The 26,627-nt window shown below is 40.6% G+C and overlaps 1 protein-coding gene across 4 annotated transcripts in view; it reads right to left on the minus strand.

Annotated features, from left to right (window-relative positions):
• Positions 1-1,777: 1,777 nt before the first annotated feature.
• LOC101173596 (anoctamin-1) overlaps positions 1,778-26,627 on the minus strand; it is a 200,054-nt gene continuing 175,204 nt past the window's right edge. For all 4 annotated transcript variants that reach the window (XM_020714026.2, XM_020714025.2, XM_020714024.2 and 1 more), the window contains 5 exons: positions 22,754-22,906; positions 21,705-21,757; positions 19,297-19,475; positions 5,657-5,762; positions 1,778-4,908 (listed from right to left, as the gene is read on the minus strand). In XM_020714026.2, coding sequence (XP_020569685.1) covers positions 4,531-4,908; positions 5,657-5,762; positions 19,297-19,475; positions 21,705-21,757; positions 22,754-22,906 — 869 coding nt within the window. In that variant the 3' untranslated portion in view covers positions 1,778-4,530. The remainder of the gene's footprint in view (positions 4,909-5,656; positions 5,763-19,296; positions 19,476-21,704; positions 21,758-22,753; positions 22,907-26,627) is intronic.

The following is a 26,627-nucleotide window of genomic DNA, read 5'->3' on the forward strand; positions in this document are numbered from 1 at the left end:
AGCTTAAATACAGGATTGTGTCAGGAAGGGCGTCTGGCATTAAAATTTCTGCCAAACCACTTGTGTGAATCAGTGCAGGCGGATTCACTGTGATGACCCCTGAAGGGAAGATGAGCAACATTTTCGACAGGTTTGATTTTATTTAAGCTAAGCACCAAATGAAAGAAATGTATTATTGTTTTTACAAAACAAGAAAAAAAAGAGGCACTTTTTAATACCAGGCACCCCTAGGGCCCTATGTTTCCTCCAGGTTACAGATGCATCACAGTCATCAGTGTGTGCATGACTCACTGGGACTATGACTATAAAGGGCTGTGGGCTTTGATCATATTCAAATGCTGTATAAATCCAGACTGGTGACCAGCATGAGGAGGAGCCAGCTGTTGTGGACCATGTTTTAGGCTTTAATTCACGAGTTTACAAAATGAAAACCCTTCTCAGGTCAGTAGCGTCTTGAGGTCCCGTGCACTTTACCATCGAAACTAAAGTTTACTGTGCTGACAATGAAAATCCAGACTTACCTGGTAGGAAAACATTTGAATATTATAATATTTTATGATATTAAAATATTTGCTGATCTTTTTGTAGCCCTCACCTTTTTTGTCAAAAGCAATTATTTATTTTCTCATAATATGTGAGGTTTCTTTTCCATGGGGAGCCATTGCTGACAGCATGAAATGGTAAAGGACTTTCTTTGTTAATCAATGCCCTTTTCTAGTCACCTGTGTGCTGGACACCTCTTGAATGAATCATTAGACTCACCTGTGATTGAGTGCCTGTTAATTACAATTTTGTAGTCTTAAGTTTGGCTTTTCTTCTAAGACTATGACTGGGGTTTACTAATTTTTGCAACATGTGCTTGAATGAATTTTCTTAAGAAAATTCCCTTTTTTGTTGAGCAAATTAGCATATCTTGTTTGCAATCAATGACCCACCTTTGTAGGTCTATTTTGAAGTACAGTAATTTACCAAAAATGGTACAGAGCTTAGCTGTTCCATGTCTGTGGTCTTTCCAGGTATCTGTTGTAGCCACTCCTCCAGCTTGGGGGTTACTGCCCCGAGTTCACCAATTATCACAGGCACCACTGTCACCTTCACTTTCCAGGCTTTCTCCAGTTCTTCTCTGAGTCCCTGGTATTTTTACAGTTAATATATATATATATATATATATATATATATATATATATATATATATATATATATATATATATATATATATATATAAACGTATGTGCGTATGTATGTACATATGTATGTACACGTACATACATACACACATACATACATACATGCATACACACATACATACGTATACATATGGCCTGATTGCTTAAGTTTTGAATCTTGATGGTAAATATAATCTTTTCCAATTTCTACAGTCATAACACAAAATTGTAATTTTTAACACAAATTGACAATGAAAAAGAATCTTATCAGTTGACAAAGCAGCCACATTCACAGGCTGCCACAAATGGGATGAACTACTGGAAACAGGGGTGGCAGGCCGAAGCTCTCCACTAATAGCCGAGGGGGGGGGGTGAAGACACAAACGCAGATAATGTAAACTAACTGACGGTCATGAGACGGACTCCCCATGCAACGCAAGTGAGACGCACCACAGACAGACCTGTGTAAGTCAGGTGTAACGCAAAGTGTAAACTTGACCTTTATGTTGTGTGGATCAGGCCAAATGTCGATACGGACAGGTACATACAAACAGATACACACACACACAATCCAAACATAATAGGCAACACGCCAAAAAATGAGCTTGTCAGTCATGGAATAGTTCTGTATTTAAGAATGTGTACACTTTCTTAAGGTAAGCATGAACAACAGAAGCTTGTATAACAAATATTTCTTTGTCACAATTTCCTTAAGTCAGTTCTTAATACATTTGAAGTTAACAGTCTGTGATTGAGTTCTAGCTGAGCACACAGATGTTAGAAAATAAAAACGATTACAAGGCATCAGAAACAGAAAAGAAGGTTTACAGCATGTCGGCACGTTAACAACTTCTACATAAGATCTTCAAAATGGCTCCCGTTTCGTCCTATAAAGGTGTGATCATGCAGAAGGACACCTTTCTGAGCGAGACACAAACAACGGCGCCGACCATGACCCACACGTTTCAAGACACAAGCACGATCAAAGATGAAGTGCAGTGAGAATATGGGTGGAGTTTGATTTTAAAAAACCTGTTTGCTTGAGAACTTGGGCACTTTGTAGTTTAAGAATTTAAAATTCAAAAAGTTGGAGGTATTTCTTTTAGCAGAGTTCTAGCCTTAACAACAAAAGCTGCAAACTGCAACTTCCCTGTCTGTAGAGTCTTTTTTATTACCACATTTGGTCCTAGTTTACCTAAAACAGGTTATAAAAGAGCAACAATGAAGTCATTTCCCAAAGACACTACAAAGAAACATCCAAAGCCGGATATTGAACCACCAACCTTACAGTTGGAAATTAATTTTTTTTATCAAGATTCATTGGTTTAAAGAGTTTTAGAAAAGCAGTGCTCTTTTGAGTATTGACGTGTTGCAGTTCTTGAAGAGAATCTGCAAGGAATTCTGGTTACATTAAAGCCAATATTGCCTTTTAGAAAGCAGGCCAGGGTTTCTCAACGCAGTACAGACAAAGACACCTTTAGCCAATTAAGAAACCCTTTTGAAGACGTTCAAACTAGCTTGAAAAGTAAAACAAAGCTTTTAGTAATTATCTTGGTTTGACAAGAAAAGAAATTCCATTTAACGTTAAACTTTTAAGGAGGACAAAGTGAAGTAGAGTTACTTTTAGTCCAATCAAGGGACTATCTACTCCAGGTTTAAAAGACACACCCTTAATCATGCATCAATTGGAGTTCTAATAGAATCAGAGCATTTGATTTAAAAAAATTAAAAACAACTCAACCCACACTGCCTACAGCTGTCGGAAACATGTAACCTGGCTGTACAAACGTTTATTTTTGCTGAAAAGTCGGACGTTCTAACATTGAAGTCAATGGAGAAATTTTTTTTCTTCTGTAAACTGCCTACAGTGACCATCTGAGAATCGACAACATTTGGTACTTCCAGCTTCCAGATTAGATACGTCTTATTGTCACGCATCTAAAAAAACTCATGACCCACTTTTCCTTTTTCCTAACTCTTGTATTTGATACAAAAAGACGCCGATAATTTCTTTAATAGTTGTTTTTCACGTTATTAAAGTCCCACTTCTATCGTCTTTTGATCTATTTTGAATATGTCGTTTTTAGCCTAAATCCAAACACTTGCGTCGTTTTCTGGGACATAGTTTCTGGGGGTTTTTTGCGTTAGTTTCCGATTCACTACGATTTGGATAAAGAAATACTCAGAAATCTTTTTTTTTCTTCATATATGTCTTTCAATGTGAGAAAAATGCCACAAGAACATGTTAAAAACATGATTTTCATCAGAGTGGGTCTCAATGCACCACAGTCTACTAAATTTGTTTGATGTTTATCTTTCAAAACTGTTTAGAGAAGAGTAGTTTTTCAGCCCAGTGTCCAAAAGGTTTGATTATTAAACATAATATTGTAATCTGATTTAACCAAAGGGGAACAGCAGCCTGACGTGTTTTTCTGGATCATCAATGGAACCCAACAGCATGTTGACGTTTCAGGCAGGAGAACCCGTTCTTATGAGTGAGGTTCAAACTATATATTAGGGTTTATTTTATAAAAGAAGACAATGAGGTCATGCTCATCTAACTGTGTTTGCACTGTTCCCATTGTGTTGGGTCAGTAGTAAGTGTTCGTTTCCTTCCTTCTAAGGTCAGCCAACAGCTGTGAACGTCCACATGGCTCTAGAAAAGGTTTGGTTATTTTTGAAAACTGCATCTTCGGCGTGAAGGTGTGGCCTAACGGTGTGCCACGTTGGCATGTTTAGTCCATCCGTACCAGCAGCGCTGTCTTCAGTCACAACACGCTTGGAGCGCAGACTAGAAAAGGTTTGACGTGATTCCTGAATCAAAGTGACGAAAGAAAACAGACTCCTGTAAAAGCTACAAAATCAGTAAACGAAAAAACACATGAAGAGCATAAAGCAGGAAAATACAAACCAGACAGCCTTAATGCCACTAAGCCTTATTAGTCTGCTCATGATGTTGTGTGCTTCATTTCATAGCTCCTTAAAGTTGTTGTAATGTTCAGTTGTGCTGCCTAATGCGGTAATTATTATTGCTTTTCTACGCTATGAAGCTTCAGTGCCTCTCTAAGTAATTACTTTTTACCAAAAAGTAAAAATGACAACACTTTTCCAGGCGAACAGTCGTGTGAGGGGACATTACAGCCACGCACCCATTCAGCCGGGGCGAACGTCGCAGCTTGACCCGCACGGAAACCAGCGATTACAAATGTTACTGTTCTGAGATGGGCGCTGACGATTCACTCTCTACTGTTGCCACACACACCAGGAAACATCGACACGGGTAATGACGCGGACCGAGCCGCTCCGGTTACAGCCCAGAGGCCTGGGTGAAGCACCCCAACCTGTCAAAGAAACGCGGTGCATGTCACACTGCCGTTTGTCTTGAGCTTGCATTTTCGTTCTTGGGCGATGAACAAGTCTTCCCGCTGAACTGGCTGAAGCTCGCGGCCCTACACCTGGCCCTGGGACCCCCCCCTCCACCGTCTCCAGCCGCGGGGCCTGAGGGCAGAGTACTGTAGCGGCCCAGGATGGGTAAGCCCTGGGATGGGTTGGACGGTTGGCTGTTGGACTGGAGGATGGAATCCTTGGTGAAGAGGCTCTGAATGAGCTGGAATTTCTCCTTCTCTTCCTGTAGAAACAGGTTTACTAGCAGCTTCTTCTCTCGCTTGAGCTGCTCAACGATGGTTTTGGGAACGTCAGGGATCACCCAAGCCACGATGAGGCCAAGGAACATCACCAAATTCTGAGGAAATGAGACAAACACTCATGATCAAGCATGGCAACAAGAAATGGCAAGATCTGTGGCTGTAATAGGCTGGTAGATTTTTGAAATAAAAAGCGAATTCTGTGTGCTTCCTTTAAGTAAACTTGTGCTTTCACAAATCCTGTTGCATAGAAATCACTCAGATTCACCGTGATTCTGAATGACACTGCTGGGAACTAAATAAAGAAAGTGCCTTGACAGTTGACTGGGGGAAGCTGGGATCGATCGGCGACCCTTCGATCATTGGACGACAAATCTGACATTCATCTTATGCATTTGTCATGACTGCCCCTGCGGGTGAAAAATGGGCAAACCTGTGTGTTGCACGCAGGTGGACCGCTCAAAATTTGACATCGTAGACCACCCAATGAAAAATGTTCGTGAACATTTTTCCCTACAGACATGCTGCAGGTAATGGCTCATAAAAAGTCTTTTTGTGTCCTTTTACGTGATCAAAATAAATATGCACATCTGCAACAATCTGCCACAGACACATTAGAGCAGCGGTTACAGTTAGGAGGACATTTGGTCGACACGTGTGATGGAGGCGCGAACCGAACAGCTGGACTCTTTGTAATATTTCTGATCAGAATGATTCACACTGACTGGAATGACCGTCCACACTCATCCACAAGCCAGAGCTCTGTTCAGCTTTAAACATGCACAACAGCAAAAACAACAACAACAAAAAACGTGCCGTCCACAAACACAATGAGGAAGTCCATACCTGGAACAAAATGACGAAGGCCAGTCTGGCCGCCAGGACGCTCCAGTATTGTTTGGAGAGCTGGTACGCATCTGAAGACCAGGGGGGCTCCCTGTAGTCTTTATAGCTAAAACAAAAGACAAATGAAACAATAGAGAGCGTGATTGCAGAGTCTGAAGCTTATACGCCACAGCTGGACGGACCAGCTGCTTTTAACCTGACAAATGAAGAAAAAAAATGTCTTAACCATCCTTAGAATGAAATTAAATCCCATTATTCAGTAATCCAGATTAGGAGCCTCTCGTTTAAATTTATAATTGTTGTTAAAATCTTCCTTGTTTGGATTTGCAGTAAACATTCTCTGATGTGCTAGATAGACAGATAAGCTTCAAATTGAAGGAACGTTGAGCTAACAGCCAGAATAGGAGGAGGAAGGGAGGCAGTGATGGGAGGATTTGGGATAAAACCAACTCACACGAGCATTCTAAGCACCTAAAGCAGTTTTTTAACAAGTAGAACAACAATTTTCACGACATCACACCCAACGTTCACAGCAGCATCTCCACTGAATCCCCTGACACCCCAGAACAGTTAAAATGCTAAATGAAAGGAATGGAAGCTAACCCAGAACAAGAACCACTTTCAGACTGGAGAGGCGTTTCAGGTGAGGAAACCTCATCAAAGGGTTTCAAGGAATTCCAGGAGCGTGCGAAGGAACATGTCCAATACATTTTTGTTCCGTGTCTCTGCACGAGTCCATGAGCATCATGTAGATTTGAGTGATTTTTTTTAATGTAGGCCACAGTCGGAGGAAAGAAATTTGATCTTTGACTGGAAAACGCCAAAATAATCACCCTTAATAACCATAACTCCACCCTATAAAATGTCAAATCTACTTTAAAAATAAACACAGAGGCTGTTTCAGAATACATATTGTGTTTCCGTCTTTTCGGTTTATTTAAATGGTTAGGTTTTTTTCTCTTCAGCTGCTGCATGTTTGTAGCATGTTTGGTAACGGAGTTGTGTGCTTCTTTTATGGTTTTTATTACGGTAGTTGTATTTTTACATCTGGCCTGTTTGTTTTCCGTTTGGACATGTGTTAGGACTTGAAGTGGATTTCCTATGTGACAGTGCCTTTGTCACACTATGGAACAGAGTGTTTTTTTCCCATGTGGCCTGCGGTAAGTTGGATTTGGGTTCCACTCTTGCAGTAGGTTGTGGTTGACTGACATTAAAGTACATAATAATAATGTTCAAGCATTATATTTTGATAAAGTTGGGTAAGAGTACTCATTTAAGGTAGAATACAAACTAGAACAAGCCTTCTGTCAGTAGATAAAAAACTGGTTGTGATTTACAGTCTTTTATTTCGAAGTTTAAATTGGTTTGGTTTAAAAAGTTAATAACAGGTTACAGAGGTATGCATGATTGTTCGTGTGACATTCAGCCCTTTCTGAGCGTCAGAGCAGTTGAACGACGTTTTCCTGGCAGCTGCCGTTACTTGTCGGGAACATAAAGAGGTTCTCGCCCCCTTTATGTTTCGCCTAAATGTTTATTTGTTTTAACTTGCAGCCGGTTATCTGCAAGTTAACAAATGAAAGGCCACAGAGGCATTCTGTCAACGTTAAGCTGAAAAAACTGACAGCTGAGTTCAAACCTGCACTGAGTCAATTCATCACCAGACAGATGTTTTACAGCAACAGCTGGAGGCCATAGCAGAGGCCTTCAGCAAACTGCACGTAAATAACGCTATTGTGGTTAAAAGGAAGCCCTTTCTCCCAAAAATAAACAATCTGTACTTTTCCAGGTTGCTATTGCTTTGTTTTATTTCAGACACAACCTTTGGTTAAACTGTGTTTTTTCCTGCAAGATGCTTAAATATGACACACAGCATTCTTTTCAAGGCAATTACTGACACACAGTCACTCCCATTGTTAATCTGGAGAGGATCTTTAGTGAGAAATGCATCCTCTTAAGACAAAGATCTGCACTAAGAGGAGTCACTTCATCACCGTCATCTACAAAGCACTTGCACTACAAACACCAAGGCCCGTGGATCTGGAGGGAAGAAGGTCATGTAAGCAAAAAAAAACCCCAGGCTGCTCGGTGCAGCAGTGAGCGCCAACCCTGTGCATGTGTGGGTTTCCTTTGGGCACCCTGGTTTCCTTCTGTCATCGATTGATTACTCTAAACTGCCACTCGGGGTGATAGCGTGCGCCTACAGCAGGCTGGTGACCTGAGCAGTACCTTTGCCCAACAGTAGCCGGGTTAGACTCTGGCGGCCCAGTGACCCCGTAAGGGATGTAGGCCGGTAAGAAAATGGACGCATGGAACCTAACTAAAAACCAAACAAAACATGTGAATTCAGAGATTTCTACCATAGCTTTAGTGTTAATCTTTTTAAAATGTGTATATACAATATATAAAAAACAATAATAGTCTTTGTTACTTGCCAAAATTAATTTAGCTAAAAGGCAGGTATTATTCCTGATGGAGAGTCGACATCATCTAAACAGGACTTCAATGTCTTTATAGTAGGGGTTTAATGATTCATTTTAACAATTCCAGTCAATATTTGTGGTTGCTGGTTAGCCAAAACCTCAACCAGTGAGACCCAGAGAGATGGAAATGTTACTGAACAGTTTTCTAGATTCTTGGATTTCTTCAAGATAATCAAGTCTAAATGAAATGTGTGTCCAAACAAACATGTAAACAAGAATGAATGTCCAATCTATTCACGTTAGTTTCCAAAAGTTCAGGTTTTTCCAGATCCAAAGAATCCAAAGGGAACATTCTTAGAACATTCTAGCACACTGGTTGGTCACATGTCTTTGCTAAATTCAAAGTGTTTCACACATTGGACTGGAATGATGGACCGATCCATTTTTGCTGTCATCACGTGTGTTGTCGGCTGCGATGAACTTGGTCTTTTTTATGTTATATAAACCTGACATGTGTCAATCCATCTGGTATTTTCCGATATCTATTCAATTATCAATTAATCTCATTTTGAAACAATATTTTATTTGATTCCGCCTTAGACAGATGGATGTGGTTGGATTCTAGGAATAGGAATCGCTTCATTAATGAATTGTTACACCCCTACTTTATGGTGTTTTACTTTAAATAAAAAATTGAATGCAGTACGTGTAACTTTTATATCTGTTACAACTGCACCAAAAAAGCCTCTGGAAATATTTTTAGAGGTAATAAACTTTACATTAGTCCGTTTTGTTGGAGTTAATTCAGTTGAACAACATGTTGACACAACAGCAAATCCACTGTTAAAGTAAAATCAAGCTTTTAAGCATATCATAGTGTTAATTCCTCCAAAACGGGAGAGAAGAACTGATATATATATATATAGCTCAGGCGGTAGAGCAGGTCGTCTAATAACTGAAGGGCTGGAGGATTAATCCCCACTCTCCCCAACCAGCCGTCGCCCCCCAGCGCGGCCAGCCGCAGCCCACCGCCCCCCCCCCCCCCCCCCCCCCCCCCAGGGGATGGGCCAAATGCGGAGAACAATCTCCCCATTGTGGGATAAAAAAAAAGTAAATTATATGGATATAGCTAATTCTGAAAGGCCTAAGAAAAGCAGGATATAGGTTCATTAAGACTCTCCTTCTGACTCAGTCTTTACAATAAATGTACATGCTTTTGTAAGTTTAAATAATAACTTGCACTGTTGTAAAACACTAACAGTTGAAACAAAGACTCAGCGATGATCAATCACTGAACACACATTTGACAACTGTCTACCTTCCCGTTTAACATCCGTGTTGAAAATAGATTTCAAAGGAAGTTTGAATCAATTACAGACATGTTTGTCTGTCCAGCAGACATTCTAAGCGTTTGGGGTCTCCCTGCTGCCTTTTTCTGCTTTGATTCTGTTCATTTCACGTAGCTAACAGGTTTTCACCACAGAGTGCTGAATTTTGAAAAATGGATTCAATTTTAGAAAGATGTAGTGTTGAACTAACCAACAACATTTCGATGATGGTGCATTTTCTGATCACTCACATGTGTTTGTTGACAATTGGTGCCATTTTGAAACCTCCATGACATCATAAACCCTGATTAGACAATAGTCCTCTTTCTCTATTGGCAACTTTAACTTTTTAAATATTAACAATTTATTACAAGTAAAAGGTATTTTGAGTCAGAAAAAGAAGGAACTAGTGATAAAGTCACAGTAAATTAGGGTGAATTTCATATTTCAGATAAAGGAAAGTTGTACTGAAAAAGACATGTTAAAACGCAAAACCAAATGTTGCATTCATATTCTGCAGAGTTGTGCCTAAAGTATTACGTTGTGCACAACTTCATCTCCATGCCTAAGATTCTTTTTGACAGTTATCTTCCCCCACAGCAGACTCCCTGTATGTAGCCATAGTTACAGTTCTGTCTAAGGCTTAGTACTAAGTCAATCAATGGGTATTATTTTGTGAAAAAAAGCATAATTTTCATTGTGAACAAATTCATGGGACTGAAAAGTGGCGCTTTTCTGAGTTCATTCAAATGTAGAAGTTCCGTCGTTGGCTTTGGCCTTAAAGGACGACCGGTTCCAGACACCAGAGGGAAAGAAACAAGCAGCTTGAACACGTGTTGACCTGAGATTTTACCCGCAGTTCTCTCACTGGCACTGACTTTGAGTTTTAGTCAAAGGCTTCTAACAGCCGTCCCACCTTAAACCGAACAGACCAAAGACCCACAGACATCCTTAAAGTTTTCAGAATTCCCCTCTAAAGTCTGGACAGATGGAAGTAGCTGAATGAGCTCCGCTAACCCTGATGAAGGGACAGAGGAAGAAAAATGTGTGTGTTAGCGGACTCATATAATGACCGACTCCTTTTCCTTATTCAGGCATGAGGCAGGAATGTTGATGTGAGGAAGCTCTTCCTTCCCCTTAAAATTACTTCTTTCTCTTTGATCTTCTCATGTGACCGCGTCTTACATATCTTTGTGTTAGGTCAACTTTTAACGTGATCTAACCCAGCGAGTCCTCCGTTCCTGTCACGCTCCTGTCGCTTTAACTGTAAATGTCTTAGTGGAGTATCATGAAATATCAAAGCAAAAAAAAAAGGAAAACTCCTGCTCCGTGTTTGTCCAGTGTTTTCTAGACGCTCCATGTTTGGGTATAACCCAGGAGCTCTGCTGTAACTGGAGCTTCCAACTGAATATTCTTTCATAAGAGGCCGAAATGAGATTAGGGTTTTATTGTTACTAAGGGAGGCTGGAGTGTGTGCGGTTATGGGGGCTTCTGGTGCCAAAGTGCAGCATCCATGGACTCCAAAATACATTTACAGACAAATAAAAAGGGCAACACTTTCCCATCCTAGACAGAAGCAAAAGCTGTACACCTGAAGTTTGCTTAATTACTAGTATAGCAAGTTCAAAAATTACAGTAACAGAATACTTCTTCAGACTATCACAAATGATCACAAATGTTTGCATCCACTTCCAGACAAATAGATTCGTCTGAGCTGGAATCTGGATCAAAACTGTACAGTTCATTATCTCAGATCAGGGGTGGCCAAACTGCGGCCCGAGAGCTGGATCCGGCCCGCCTACATGTTCGGTCCGGCCCACTGAACAATACCAGAGACCCATGTTTTTGGGTTTTTTTATCTGGCCACACGATCAAGACGTGACATTTTCTTCCCCCCTTCTGCAGTCTGTGCTCCAACCTGAAACCCTAAAACTCTCTGTCAGATAGAACAGAAGACAGTCTTTCCTTTCTACATCGCAGTTCATCTTTCCCGGTTTAGCTCGTTCTTTTAGAGCGACCATGCTGCTTTACAGGCATGAGCACCCTGTTCTGTGTCCTGATTGGCTTGACACCCTGTCAATCAATCTCTTCCGTGTTTCCTGTACAGAAACGCGGAGCTCTTCAGATCAGAAATCTGTGATCAATCAGATATTTGTTTTCATTCTAAGATCCTGGACTTTATTTCTAGGAAGGTTTGAGAATTTAAACAAGAGAAAAGTTTAAAAAAGTTCATGTCTGTGTGAGAAAAGTGTGTTTAGGCAGTGAGGAGTTTTACTGCCATAAACGTCTGGAATCAGACTCCGTGGATTTCACCGATCACGGTTATTTTTAGAACGTAACTCCTGCAGTAAACTAGGGAACTCTGTTCTGGTGAAAAGGTAACACAGATATAAGCTTAGCTGCAGTGTAAGACGTAGAAATGAGCTTTTCCATAATTACTGGATGAGAAACAGACGTGCAGGACACAGCTGCTCAGTTTTAGTGCAAACTGGGAGACGTGAGGAGCTGCAGCCCTAAAAGTCTCAGCGGGAAAATGACAGAAGAGGATCCACTATTTATTGGTTTTTCTTTTTAATGTGTCGGTATATTTATCCTGAATATTTTTCTTTGAAAATCATAGAAAGTGTTATTTGGTCATTGTTTTATTTCATAAATAATGTTATTTATTTTATTAAAATGATCATGAATGAATGAAACTTTATTCATGTAGCACTTTACAACTCCTTGAAGGAACCAAAGGGCTTCACCATAAAAAATTGATCTAAAATGGGAACAAAAGTTTGAAACTTAAAACTCTAGAATATTCTGTTTTAGAATATAATTTTCAATCCAAATGTTTTCATCTACATTCCATGTTATATCATTCTCACTCCACGCATCTGCTCCGGTCCGGTCCTTCTATCGAATTTAAGAACCCAATGTGGCCCCCGAGTTAAAATAATTGCCCACCCCTGACTCAGATAGTGCTCGCCATTTTTGATGCTCCAGTTATGTAAGGTTCCGGTTGGGAGGGGTTGTAAGCTAGCAGGAGAGAATGTAAATAAAGCGTCTGCGTTCCGGCCCACAACTCAGCCGTTAACACCAGGGGTCCCCAAATCCAGGCCTTGAGGGCCGGTGTCCTTCTGGTTTTCCAGAATCCCTGCCTCATCTGCTGCTGATTACCTGGATCAGGTGTGTTTAACCAATAAGGAGCTTCAATGGCACGTTGGTTGGAAACATGTAGGACACCGGCCCTTGAGGCCTGGATTTGGGGACCCCTAGTTTACACAATCCCTGTGAATCAGCTGATTCTGATGCAGAGAAAGCGTCTTTTCTTTCTGACTCTGCACCGATACACGACACCAACACATAGCTGCAACCCACGGCAGCATCCATGCATCCGCTGAGAAACAATTACATAAACACCTCACAGCGGAACACCAAGGCTGCTTTTCTCTGCTTCAACATCCGCTGGCATTTCATTCATTGCGTGAATGGTTGAAAAGTTGCGGTAATCTAAAGACTACCAGCTCTAACAGACTAACTGACTAAAGCTCGGATGTTCAAGAGTTTTAACAACCTTTTTTTATTTTCTCCTACTGCCGCCAGCAACGGGTACGTGCGCAGAGACCCAAACTGAATAACTCAAATGTAAATTCTCATAAACAAAAACTATCATTCTAATTTCAGGTGTGATGCATCTGCACACATATAGGAATGAGCCTTTCAAAGTTGCAGGGATGGTGGGTTTCTTTCCTCTCTTTTTTTTCTCAGAATGAATGGGTGCACCGGTGAGACCGTGGATCTTTTTTAGGCGCACCATCGAAAAATCCGTAGCAAACCTAAGCGGACTAGCTTTTGCTAAGGGCTCGCATATATGGGACGACTGGTCGTAGACCATTTCTTCTGCCAGGTGTCGCACTACATCAGGTGTAACATCTACTCATGATACACGCCACACATAACATAATTGACCTAATCAATGGTTTCAAATGTTTGTGGTTTTTGGCATTTTGGAGAGTTGTAACACTTGGATGAGCTGCTTTTTGTATGTTTAAATTATATATATAGAGAGATCAAAGTGACTGAGAAAAGGTAAAACTAAAGGCACATAGAAACTTGTGAAATCATGAACTGTTGTGAACTTTTCAATGGGCTGCTGACTATAGTTATGCTCACATTTGTAAAATGCTGTTTTATTTTTGAAATAAGTCTGGTATAAATACATGAACAGTTTGCACATGCAAATAAAAACACCTTTATTTCAGCATACTAACATCACTGTATAGGTTATAGGAACTGGAGCCAAGCTGAATAGGGAACTTTACGGACTGCATCCCCATTTCAGCCCATTTTAGGTTCTAATTCAAAAATATGAATAATTGTTTGAAATTAGTTTAAAAAGAAATTAAGGACATAAAAATGAATTATCAGGACAATTTAATGGATATTAAATCTAACCACAGACATGATAAAAATCAACTTTAGTACCAGGCAGTAATAGTTCATATCGGCTGGAAAACTGGCCTGGCTCCAGGTACTTTCATTCAACAATTCAGAAAGACAGTGTTTCCCCTGGATCACTAAGGCCTGTCCTGTTCCCAGAAAACACATTTTTTATTCATTATTATTACACCATACTTTGGCAAAAAAAAAAAATCCAAGATGCATATCTGAACAAATAATTTCCCCCAAAAAATACAAATATTTTCACGGATGATAAGTGTCAAAAAAGATTTCATGTTTGCTGTTTTTCATTCATTTGTATTTGCATTCATTCAGAATGCAAAGAAGAGGTTGTTGGGTTGTTCCACAGCATAATTTCTGGTCCGTTTTCAATCTGGAAGATCTACCCCATCTTCCAGTGGGCTGGGTTGCTGATTCTTCATTCAACATTTCACTCTTCATCAGTCCTCACTCTGAGCTGATAGCTAAAGTGCCCACTTTCTTTGCACCCAATCACGATCAAACTCCTGCCTTTAAGTCATAGAAGTCTGTTCATCCACTTTCCAGACATTTCGCCGGTCCAGCTCCACCCCGCTCTCCTCCTGGCTCTTCGTTCCGGCGCCGTCCGGCCTTTACCACCATCAGCGCCTGGGCTCTGGGTCTCTTCACAAGGTCCTCCAAGTATGCAAGATGTCTCCAGGCCAGACTCTAACTGCCAAAGACCATTTCGTGCACAAATTCTTGTTTCACAATTAAATCTTTCAGTCCCATGTTTTATGATCTATCCTTTTTGATATATATAGATATATATTTCTGCATCCATGACTTCCTTCTGTCTATTTCCATTACTGTTTTTCACACGTCTAAATCTTTTCCCGCTTTCATTTTTTGCATTCTTATGGGCGTAAGTCTGATGTCACTCCATTCAACTGCCGCCTTTTCTTCCCTGCAGAATGTGTTCAGTCCCACAACCACAGTCCGAGAATCCCATTGGAAAGGCTTGAAGAAAGACGCTGACAGCATGGTGTAAACGACATCCAAGACTGAATGATGCTCCTTGAGTCGGGCTCCCACCCAATTTCACGCCTAATAAGTGTTTCAGGCGTAAGGCATCCTGTCAAGTCTCTTCACTGACGTGTCTAAGACAAAGACCGCATTCTTGCACCGTAATTCACTGCTGCTTTATGTAAGGGCAGGTCTGTGGGAGCCAGCATCCGTGACCTTTTGTGCGACAGAGCTTTATTTTGACATTATCATAGAGATGCTTGTCGGTACAAATGCAGAAGACACAATAGCGCACTTTGTCAGGCAGAGGATGACACCACACAGTAGTGGTGGCACAAGAATGTCCGTATGAGATTCAAAACAGCCTCACATTGGTCTGTTCTGTGGTAGAATAGGCAGTTTCACTTAATGTTTAATCTTTGGTTGAACTTTGAATCTAAAAGTTTGTTGCTGAGTAAGGCCGTTTAGAAGGCATCTCTTCCTGTTTGAAAAGTATCGTGTTTGTGGAGTTTGTCAAGATTCTCTTTAAGCATCAGAGACAAGAAAACTGGTATCATGCTCGAGCACATTTCCCCTTTATCCTTTATGTGCTTTATATTATTACTTCTTTCTTTAAATCTGCAACAGAAATTAAATTTAATCCTCTATTTTCAAAACATTCTCAGTGGTCATTTTATTAGGATTGTGCTGTTTTTAGACTAAATTTGATGACGTTTTCTAGGAAATAGTTTCAGTAGAGCAGCAGAAGTTCCTTAGAAATTTGCCTGTGAGAAAGCCGGTGCTCATTTCCCATCAGCCCTTTGTTTAGACTTACAGCAACTCTCAATCTAACATTATTGGTACAACAACAATGGTAGGTATAGCAGGTAAAATATCCAGTCGTACAGTTTAGATCCAGATTCCAGTTCAGATGAAAAAAACCAAAGACGTTCATGGATCTATTTGTCTGCAGGTGGATGCATCAGGGAGCTTGTGGCCCACCGGTTGTAGTTTATACGTAAAAACTACAAGTTTTTTTCAACTGCATTTTTTCGTCTGCTTCGGATTTCCAACAATTTGAAGAAAGAAATACTCAAAAATGAAATTTTGACCGTAATGTTCTTTAAATAAGTTCTTTTACATGAGAAAAATACTAGAAACTGTTAAGGAAAGGCAGAAACACCATTTTCTTTGGAGTGGGTCTTTAAACTGACTTTATGATGTCTACTACATGGTGCCACACATGGAATAAGCTATCTCAATAAACTCCGCGTAAACGACATACACTGGCCCCCGTGCTCTAATGCAGTTCCTCTTTCACTGTCTCGCTGCTTTTTATTTTATTCCAATAGATTTTTTAACAACACATTGTGTTCTGTGTTGACTAGAGTACCGTGGGAGATGGTCAGGTGTGCCGTGGGAAATTACCCTCGTTAACTGATCTAAAAACATTTCCCATCTCCAGGATATCAGCTCTGTGTTCATCTAAACAGGCCCTGATAAAACACTGAGTAGTTAGGAATATGAAAGATCATAAAATACTTTTTTCTTTGTGTTTATTTGATTCTATTAAGGACACTTTGATATGAATGACGGTACCGCAATTTAGCCGCAGCTTCAGCTCTGTTTTCGGAAAAGTCCCGCCCCTTTAACTGTCTCCACCAATCATTCTTGGAGGCTTAATCACACGTCATCAGTCTGACCAATCAGAAGTGGTGAAAGTCTTCACTTCCTTGTTCTGATTCTGCTCATAAAGTCTCTCAGTTCTAACAAAAATACCAGCTAAAGTTCGTCTTTAGCGGTGTAGCTTTCCACAGAATCTGGTGTCAGACCGTGGAACAAGTGAACAAAACCATGAAGCTCAGAGACGAGAGTCTGACTTCTATGAGTTAAAGGCAGGAGTTTGATTGGCGGCACATCAAACAGTTTTTGAATCTTCTAACTTAACTTTTATTACATCTTTTAGAAAAAACAACTGCAACTTCCAGCTTTTTCTGCCACAATTATCACAAAAATGCATGTGAGATTGTGGAGGGACTGTAGATCAATACAGACTATGAGGAGAAACTCATAGTCTGTATTGATCTGATCAGACTAATATAGTCGGTGCAGCTGAATCAAAGCAGGACACATACTGGTACATGCAAGTTTGCCTTGCCGTTAAAATTGCAGCCACCGTATCAACGGCTGTTTGTGTTGGCGTGAAGAAACCTGCAATAAGGTGTGTAAGCGTATCGTATTAAATGAAAAAGAAAAACGGGTGATCTCCGTTCTAATTTTTTTTTTGTGATTTTTTTTCAATATTTCTAAGAACTACAAAAGCATAGAACTACAACCTGACTGACCTCCTCTGCTCATGAAAACTATAAGATGAGCTGCAAATCAACGCTGACAAGCCACAAAGTGTCTGTCATAGACATGATCTGTTTTTTTTATGTTTTTGTCACTAAACCAACAGCGTGGTTTGTTCTTCCTAATTACTTTATCCATTAACGTTGGATATAGTTTCATTGACCACCAGAAAATGAGTTACAGCTGGAGTTTAGTGTGAGAGGAAGGCAGAGACTGTCGGTAAAGTAAAACAAAAATACTCCAGACAAACGATAGCAGTTTCTCACTAAGCCCCCCCTAAATAATCTGAAAAACATCACAAGTACTCATCACTTCTAAAACACATTTCCCAGAAATTCCTAATATAATTTCTCTTTCTCCTAGACTGACATAGCCACATCCTTATCTACTTGCTTAAAAAAGTGACTACAAAATTCAAAAACAAGTTGACCACGCCCACAATGTGAGCATCCAGCAGGTCACCCACTGACTTTGCTGCTTTGTGTCCGATATTGTCATCAGGATTGACTCACAAACAAAATAAACAAACAGTTCATACTGGTCAATTTTTAATCCTTAGTCTGTGATATGTTGTGGATTTTCAACCTTGATTGCAGCTCATTGGACAGATTTCATGAGGTTAGTGCCCAGCCTGTCTAGAAAACATTACAATATTGCACGTTTCTGGTCAGGCTCTTTCATTAGCCACAGGTGCTATTTCTCCTTGAAAAACCACTTGTTGTTAAAGCTACTTTTACCAGCATTTCACAATCCCTGTCTCATAGAAAGTTGACAGCTCTGCGCCTGCTGGAAAGTTGAAAACTTGACCTACTTTATGGCAACGTAACCTTCCGTCACCGAGGTTCCTGGTCTGTCGCAATTTAAATTGCAATCTCATGTTAAACTTTTTCATTTTTAGATGTTTTTTGTATCCAAAGTATTAAAATTTCATGACTTTTCCCAAACTTTACAGAAGATGTAATTTTTCACAAACTTTTCAAGGACCTAGAAATTTTCATTTCAATTTCCACAGTTTTTTCAGGTTTTCCATGACCGTATGAACCCTGCTTTAGTCACCCTTATTAAACTGTCCAACTTTCCACCAGTGAACATTAGGACACTGTGGCTCCAATCTGTGACTCAAGTTAATATTCAAGCAAACTGCACTGGTGCAGAGTTTTGATTTTATTTATAACATTTACAAAGTGTTCAACAGGCATTAGGCAATTTTACCCCAAAAACGTTTTCACTAAATTAGCCAAAACTAATATGCTCGGTGACAATAATAAAAATTGGGACAAAGAAAAAAGGTTAAAAACTGGCTTTAAGTGAGTCCATCAAAATCCAATAGGAATCTATTTTTCATAAACACAGTTAATGCTTTGCTCACAAGCTTGAAGGCTACATTTTATTTAAATGCGCCTGCTGCTGGCCCTGCAGTTCCCACTCTGGGGATCCGAGCCCACTAAGGCAGCAGTGCTGTCCTGAAACATCTGCTTCTCGAACGCTGCCCACGGAGAAGGGGCCGCCGTTCGCCCAGCCGAGGTTAAGCCGGCCGGGCTTTAGAAATGTCATGCTCTCCCCCTTTACAGGGTTTACAGCAGAGCAAGAGAAAGAGAGATTTTTTGGGGAGCTTGTCGTCTCAAAAGTAGCTTGCATACCAAAAAAGTGGCGGTACCCCTGCTCCAGACTGTCACCAACAGAAAGTCCACAACAATCTCAAATGTGCTGGATTATCCTTAAGTTAATACCCCCATAATCAACCATGGTAAAAAGCCTCATCTTTAAAAACAAGAAGAAAAAATGACCGTATCCAGATGCAGAGGCCTACAGTTGTTACCAAAGACTGATTTGAACTCAGCCTCGTAGTATTCTAAGATTTTGGTCATAACAAAATACAGCAATGTTTTTTCTTCTACATAAACGATCCAAATACATTTTTTCTGATACATGACTGCTATTTTCTTGATTGCTAATTGAAGGAGAGAAAACTTAACTTGCATTTCTGTCTCAACTATTGTTGATAATAATCTATTTTCTTTGGACAGATGCTAACAGTAGACTGCTGAATTAGACAACCAATTTAGGAAATTATGGCTCATTGAAATATTCCTTCATTTTTTCATGTAGTGGGTGTGTGTGTGTGTTTTACCGGCAAAAGGTGACGTCTTCGTGCGCTGAGTTCTGTGGCGCAGAGCCAGGCTTAAAGTTGGTTACGTTAAAGTAGGAGAGTGTGTGGTCAATGAAGCCGTGCATGGTGCCAGACGGACTGTACATGTACTGGTAGACGAGCCGAGGGATGAAGTCAGACGTGAAGGAGATCACAAAGGCCTGCAAATAGGAAGGTGTCAGAGTACAATGAATACTTTTTTCAATGAGTAGAAGAGACATCCATTACATAAACTCTGAGAGATATGTCCCAACACAAACTTAACACTCTTTATACAAGAACAGTCCATTCATCCATTTTGTAAACCCAATTACTCCTGTGTGGCGGTAAAGGGTTGCTGGGGCCTATCTTTGCCACTGTTGAGTGAAGGTGAAATACACGGAGAGACAACAAAAAATCTCCAATTGTTCAAAGATGTATGTCTTTAGACTACAGCAAAAAATCAGACTGCCCAAAAAAAAAACACATGCAAACTCCACACAAATAGGACCCAGATGGGAATCAAACCAGGGTCTTGTCAACGTGACGCGAGACTGATCCACTACACCACCGAGCAACCATACCAGAATGATCCTTTGGACTAATCAGTGTGGGATGCCACCAGCATTTTCTTGTTTTAGTTTCATGCTGTTCAATCCATAACACAGCAATCATTTTCAAGTGTATGATACAGACTATAAAAGGCTTATCTGTTGACTTCTTATGAGAACTGGACTGAGTGACCCCTCCCCCCGGCATTCCTAACAGGAAGTACACCCTAGTTCCAAGATGCAAAAATCCCATAGACTTCTTTAGACAAATAAACAGCTGTTACTCGGTCATTCTATTGGTCAGATGACCATTCTTCATCAGATACATTTTTTATCATGTTCATCCGAATCCAATTTTTTTCATGATATTTATATTTTATTGGAAATTATTGAAGTTATAAATTGACCAATCAGATGCCTCAACAAAAGTATGTGGTGGCCGCTGACCACCACATCCGACCATTAAACTACATGTATTGTGTTTGATTAACAGATTATTGGAAGTATGTCTATGAAGACTCTCATTCATCCAGGTAGATTCCATCATAGTAGGTTTAAAGGTTGTCATCTGGACTTGGTTTTTAAAGTTGAAGACGTTTCACCTCTTATCCAAAAGGCTTTGTCAATTCTGAAATAGCTGGTAAAAGAGCTGGTTTATCTGTGCTCATGGGGGAGGAGTCAGACCTGAAACTGGATAGTATTGGTACATGGTTTCAGGTCGTTGGGAGTCCTTTGTCTTCAGCTGGGGTTAGGGAGACAGTGGCGACCCCCCCCTATCAGTAGCCTACTTTTGAGTGGAAGGGATGTGAACTTTTTAACAAGCTCAATCCTGATCGTTGAGAATAGTTGTCGTAAAATGCTGACTAACACCATCTTGGACCAATCAGTGCTTAATGACAATTTCTGGTTCCAACATGGCGAAGTTTGTATCGTGAAAGAATGGCAACTGGATTGGTTTCATTTGGTTGGAGCCGGATGTAAGCTACATTTTATGGGTGACATCATACTCGCTCTGTCAGTCCAGTTTTTGTCTACAGTCAATAATTCAATCACATTTTGCAACACAGCAGCTGAAAGGTGAATTTGGACTTTTGTGACATTTATGTTAAGAGTTTGGGAAGATTAAAATACAGACTAACTATGGTCAGTTCTCCAGTAGGTCTGTGTATTTACGATATATGGTACCAGATATACAAAACGCAGCCAATTTCATGCACTGTTGATTGGGCGTCTAATACACCATTCTGTAACTCGATGTTCAGCAAAGCAATTGCAGAGAAAGGAATTCAAAATCTCAAATAGATTCTGTGACCTTGATTTTGTGAATAGATTTTGTGGTCCACTGCTCCCCAAGTTTCGGGTTTTCATCATTGAAAAAATTGAAAGGGATTGTAAGCTGGATCAAATTTGACCACAGATCGCACCTGACCCACAGGCCGGGCTTTGGACATGCCTTGTCCAGGCTTCTAAGGTTTCTTCAAAAAAATACACTTAAAACATGAACATGAAAAATGGTGAGCTCAGAGGACCAAATAGCTTTGCAAATCACGCTCCACCATCACATTCATTCCTTGATGCCAGGAGCAAACCAGCCACCAAAAAGCAATGCAAGGCTAATGCCTTGCCCAAAGACACTTTAACTCTCATAGAGGGAACCCAACTTGTGATTAAAGGTAGACCGCTTTCTCTGCACCACGGTCACCTCTGACATGGTTCTGTGGAGCACCTCTTTTTACATTCTAGTTTCTCCATGTTACAAATACTGCATATTTAATATTTGTTAATAATGGTGGTAAAAGTACATTTAATTACAATAAAACAACATGTAATGAATATACATAACATTTTGTTGATACTTACATTTATAATGACTGACAGTTTGCCCATTCCACTCAGTATGTTGTACCATATACCTAAAGAAGAAAGAACCAATGAGCCAAGAACACAAACAAGAGCAAAAAGCCTGTTTATTAGTTTGTCAAATCAGTAAATTTAAACAAATCAGATGCAGATCTGTAATCTCAACATAAAAAGATTTTCAAAGTTTCCCACATGAAGTCTGTAAAAAAAAACAATGTGACGCAAAGAGCTCGACCGTCAACAGTCACCATCACTTTTTATTTCCTGTTTCACAAATCAGCAAGCAAACAATGATGTTTGATGTCAAACATTGATGATTTAGTAAGTCATTTATGAAGCATTTAGATAACATTTGACAGGAATTCAAGCATCAATGTGAATAATTGTAATGTTATGGTTATGCGGTGCTATGGTTAATAACCTGATATGCTACCTTTTTTGTGTTTTTTTGTCTGTGTCTACTCCCCTCTTTAAAAAAAAAACACAGTTCTTTCTTTCTCTTTATTCTTCCTCTTTTTTCTGTCTGGCTTGGGATTCAGAGCAACTTCCTCCAGGTAGAAAAGAAACTTTAAAAAGGAAACTAGAAAAGCTGTTTTCTTAAATGGGGGTTGTCCCAACATACAGGATGGAATTTTCTGTTCAACAGCCTGTCAAAATAAAAGCATTTGATATCAACAATTAAGACAAAACTGAATCTGAGGTTTTTTGCCCAGTATACTGTATATATTTGATCCTTGCAAAGAGTTAAAACCTTGTTTTTAGACTTTCACTACATTATACCAGGTTTTAGGAGTTTTAATTTATCTTTGCTCTAAACCAGGGGTGCCCAAATCCAGGCCTCGAGGGCCGGTGTTAGGGGGGGTGCGAAACATTTTCTTTTTCCTAGGGGGGTCGGGCAAAAAATAATTGAGAAGCACTGGCCTAGTTGAAGGGGGCTGCCTATGTCTCACAGACATTCATTGTGGTTCATAACCTTTAAGATTGATATTGTAACTAATCTGAGTTTTACTAAGAATAGTTCCAGAAGCAACCAGTGTCATAGAGCTTACCAATGTCTTTAGCGCGTGCAGCGACGGGCCTGCGCAGCTCCGTTACAAACTTCTTAGCATCCAGTCTGATCTCGATGATGTTGTTCAACAAGGCAAAGAGTGGCGCCAATGGGAACGAAGCCACGAACAGAGAGACGAAACCAAACTGGATAACTGTGGGGAGAGGGCAAAATGTATTACTGGCTCCAGTGACTGCAAGGTATTTGGGCTTCTAGCCACCACTGTTTCTCCGACATGTGTGCAGACCATAAATAAAACTCCACGTTTAACGCCAAAACTAATAGTAACCACCCGTTTACCCTGAAGTCTGCAATTAGTTAATGATTAAGGCAGCTCAGGAATTAACATTGTCGATTGGCATTGGATAAAGTCAAGCCAAAATGGAGGAAAACAAGCCAAAGCCTGGTAAATGAAGCAGCTACATCAATGTAAATGCAGCAGGAAGTAATTCCAAATGATCAGTAGTGATTTTAAGGACATGTGCTATGAATTACCAAGAAATTCAAACATTTAGTTCACTTCACTGACGCGCAAAAGCCAGCATTTATTTTAGCCATTTAATCAGGTCCTTAAGATAATGTTGTTTAAACATTTGTGGCATTTTCTTTTCAATCGTGGTACTCTGTGAACAATGTACTGCTGTATTGTATACTAGGTTACTGCTAGGATTTAGTTGATTTCATACAAATGCCTACATAAATCTGTCAGCTGAAACTTGTCCCCTCAAATGTTTTTTTTATCATGAAAAAAACTTTGTTTTTCTCCAAAATGTCATTACTGCACTAAAAATAGACAATTCTTTGGCAAAATTTGGGGAGGGGGGGCGGACATGTTTTTAAATAAAGCACGATTCTATTAAATTTTGATGCTTGTGAAACATATCTGTTCTGTCAAAACATCAGAAAACTCTTGATCTGTCCCAAGAGTGCAGTTTGTGTGGAGATCCTAAGGGCGTCCTCGACCACTAACGTATCACGTGCAAACTCCGTCTGTGCAACATTTGTGTGCCAGTACGCGCACATTACTAACTACTGTGGCGCAAGGGCAACGACAGCATCATTTATATGTCATAAGTTTGTACAACTTATGTTTGCCTTACAAAAACTTCCCTAAACACTTAACCACCTACACGACAATGGTGCATTCTTTTGTCTTGACGTCTGGCCCTGCCAGACCCATCTGCACTTCCCTTTAAGATGCAGCCACTCCTCTCTATAACCCTCTATGGGACCTGTACAGATCAGATTAGCGCGTCAAATTTGATGCGCGACAAATTTACTGCTCAACGCCTGTCCAAAAATGTGCTTGACTGCGTGAGGCCTGTGGGAGGAGCTACCCCAATATGTTTTCCCTACATGGAGAGGTGTCTGTGTATATATCTGTGAAGAAACTGGATTTTCTAGAAAGGACTGTATTAAATTTTAGTTCGTAACCCCGTCAGTTTCTTACACACAGAAATAATGAATAACGACTCAGAGACAGTTACTTATCTTTTGTGGAGGTTTTACTTCGCACAAACACGAAGGGGACAGACATGAACATGGTACATTCAAAGTCCGAACCAAAGAGCTCAGGGATGGGCTTTGGTATAAAAACCCTGCATTTGCATATTCAGAAGATGGTCCGATGGGCCTCGTGTGAAAATCACGCCCACAGGTTACTGCTGGAGAGAACCTCCAAGGCTAAAGTGAAGATAAGTCTGAGGCCTGCTCAGCAGAAAACATGCACAGAAAAGAGGGAGTATGGGAAGAAACTGTTAGAACAATAGTTTGGCTGTGCTTTCTTCAAATGTAATATAATTTTGAGATGACAATACATGCTCAGTGAAATAAGTTTAAACCATTAGTGTAATAAAAGTTAAAGGCAGTTTCTAACTATTCTTCACAATATCATGGAAGACACGGAGGATTTATTTATTTCAAAAAGCTTTACATTGGTAATCATGTAAAGCTTGGTAAAGCATTGGTCGCTTAGTAAAACATTGTTAATCTTGTTTCCATGTCTAGGTTCATGAGATCATTCAGGGTTTCTCCCGGTAGGTTGAGCTTCACTCCAGTGTCTGAAAGACGGCTGCTTTCTGCAACTACTTCAGTGTTTCTGTGACTCAGTTTGATGACTTTCTGACCCACATTGTTCTGAGAGGGGAAACAAAAAACTACAAATAAACTAGAGGATCATTCATTCATCATTCATTTTCTGTACCGCTTTGTCCCTTTCGGGGTCACAGGGTTGCCGGAGCCTATCCCGGCTACTTAGGCGTAGGCAGGGGATGCCCTGGACAGGTCGCCAGTCTGTCGCAGGGTAGAATGTCCACAGTCACACATCCATTCACTCTCACACTCACAGACAATTTAGAGTTGCCAATTAACCTATGAAGCATGTTTTTGGACAGTGGGAGGAAGCCGGAGATCCTGGAGAAAACCCACGCATGCACGGGGAGAACATGCAAACTCCACACAGAAAGGTCCCCATTGATGTTCTGTTTCAGGTCCCCCAGCCGGGACTTGAACCAGGGGCCTTCTTGCTGTGAGGCAAGAGCGCTAACCACTGCGCCACCGTGCAGCCCAAGGAGGATCATTTAATAATTTTTTTCTTGATTAAAAAAAGAAAAATGTTATAAGGTTTGAGAGGTCCAAGCAGGCTGCCTCCCCATCCCGTCCGTCTGCTGGCTAGCCTAGCGGGCAAGCTTCTGCCGCCGGGTTTCGGCAATCGCTCCAGCTCCGCAGGCTCAACAGTGGCCGGGACAGTCTCCGGCAACCCCACGGTCCCAGCAGGTTTAGAAAATGGATGGACGTTGAGGACGAAAATCCTCACATCGAGCAGCCATATTGGATTTTTTTGCAAATGCCACCAACCCAAAGCTGAATCCCTGTCAACCTCGCCGCGTCTGATGCCCCAATTGCACCTTGACGCTCAAGTCCTGCTGCTGCCAGACTGACGCACAAACGCCCGAATCGCGGGTGACATTTAAAACCTGACGCTCAGATCGCGTCTGGTGTGAATGCACTGTAACCCTTGTGCTATCCTAGGCACTTTGACGTTGGGAGTTGGGTCATCTAGACCCACTAGACAGTGCACTGAACCTTTTTTCTTCAATGATTTGTGATCTTCACTGGTGTCCATGGATTACATGAAATCTTTCCACCTTTATCCACCTTTGTCATGGTAGGGAGAACACGTCAATGGAAGGGGGGGTGGGGTCATCTAAGATAGAACAAGGGTGAAGGTTTCCACTAACAGCAGAAAGTTACCATTTTGGTTTAGAATCCCCACAATGCCATCAGACCAACACTGAAACATGGCTCTGTACAGCCGTTTGGGGCATTTGAAAAATACAAAATACACCAATCTGAGCCCCAGAGTCTACTGCTCTGACATCAATCCATGCAGTGAATTTTCAATATGAGGCTTATTTTCTTCAGACAAGAGGAGGGACTTTTATCTTAAAGTGTGAAAATGTGTTTGCAGCTATCGCAACACCTGAACTATTAGATTTAGAGGAGCAGCAAGAACATCAAAGTCCAGACAGAGAGCCGACATCATTGTTAGTATTCAATCTAAACTATCATGCGAGCTTGTGTAATTTAAATCGGGGTCTCTACATAACTATTGTACTGAAAAAAAGGTTCCTACTGAACATTTGTAAAGGTTGAACTGCATGTTTTAAAATATTGATTAATGATCAGCAGTGAAAAGGAAACTTAAGAGCAGCAGTGCAGTTTGCTCAGATCAGAGGCTGGAACATAAGCAGTGTGGGAGCGGGGTTTTCCAGCCAGCTGCAGACTGACAGCTTCACCCGAGGAGGACGCAACCACACAATGAGAGCGGAAGAAAATACGACGAAGGGGCCCGTGAACGCTAGAGGGCAAGCTTA

The sequence above is a fragment of the Oryzias latipes genome, chromosome 23 (assembly GCF_002234675.1).
Source record: "Oryzias latipes chromosome 23, ASM223467v1".
Taxonomy (NCBI): domain Eukaryota; kingdom Metazoa; phylum Chordata; class Actinopteri; order Beloniformes; family Adrianichthyidae; genus Oryzias; species Oryzias latipes.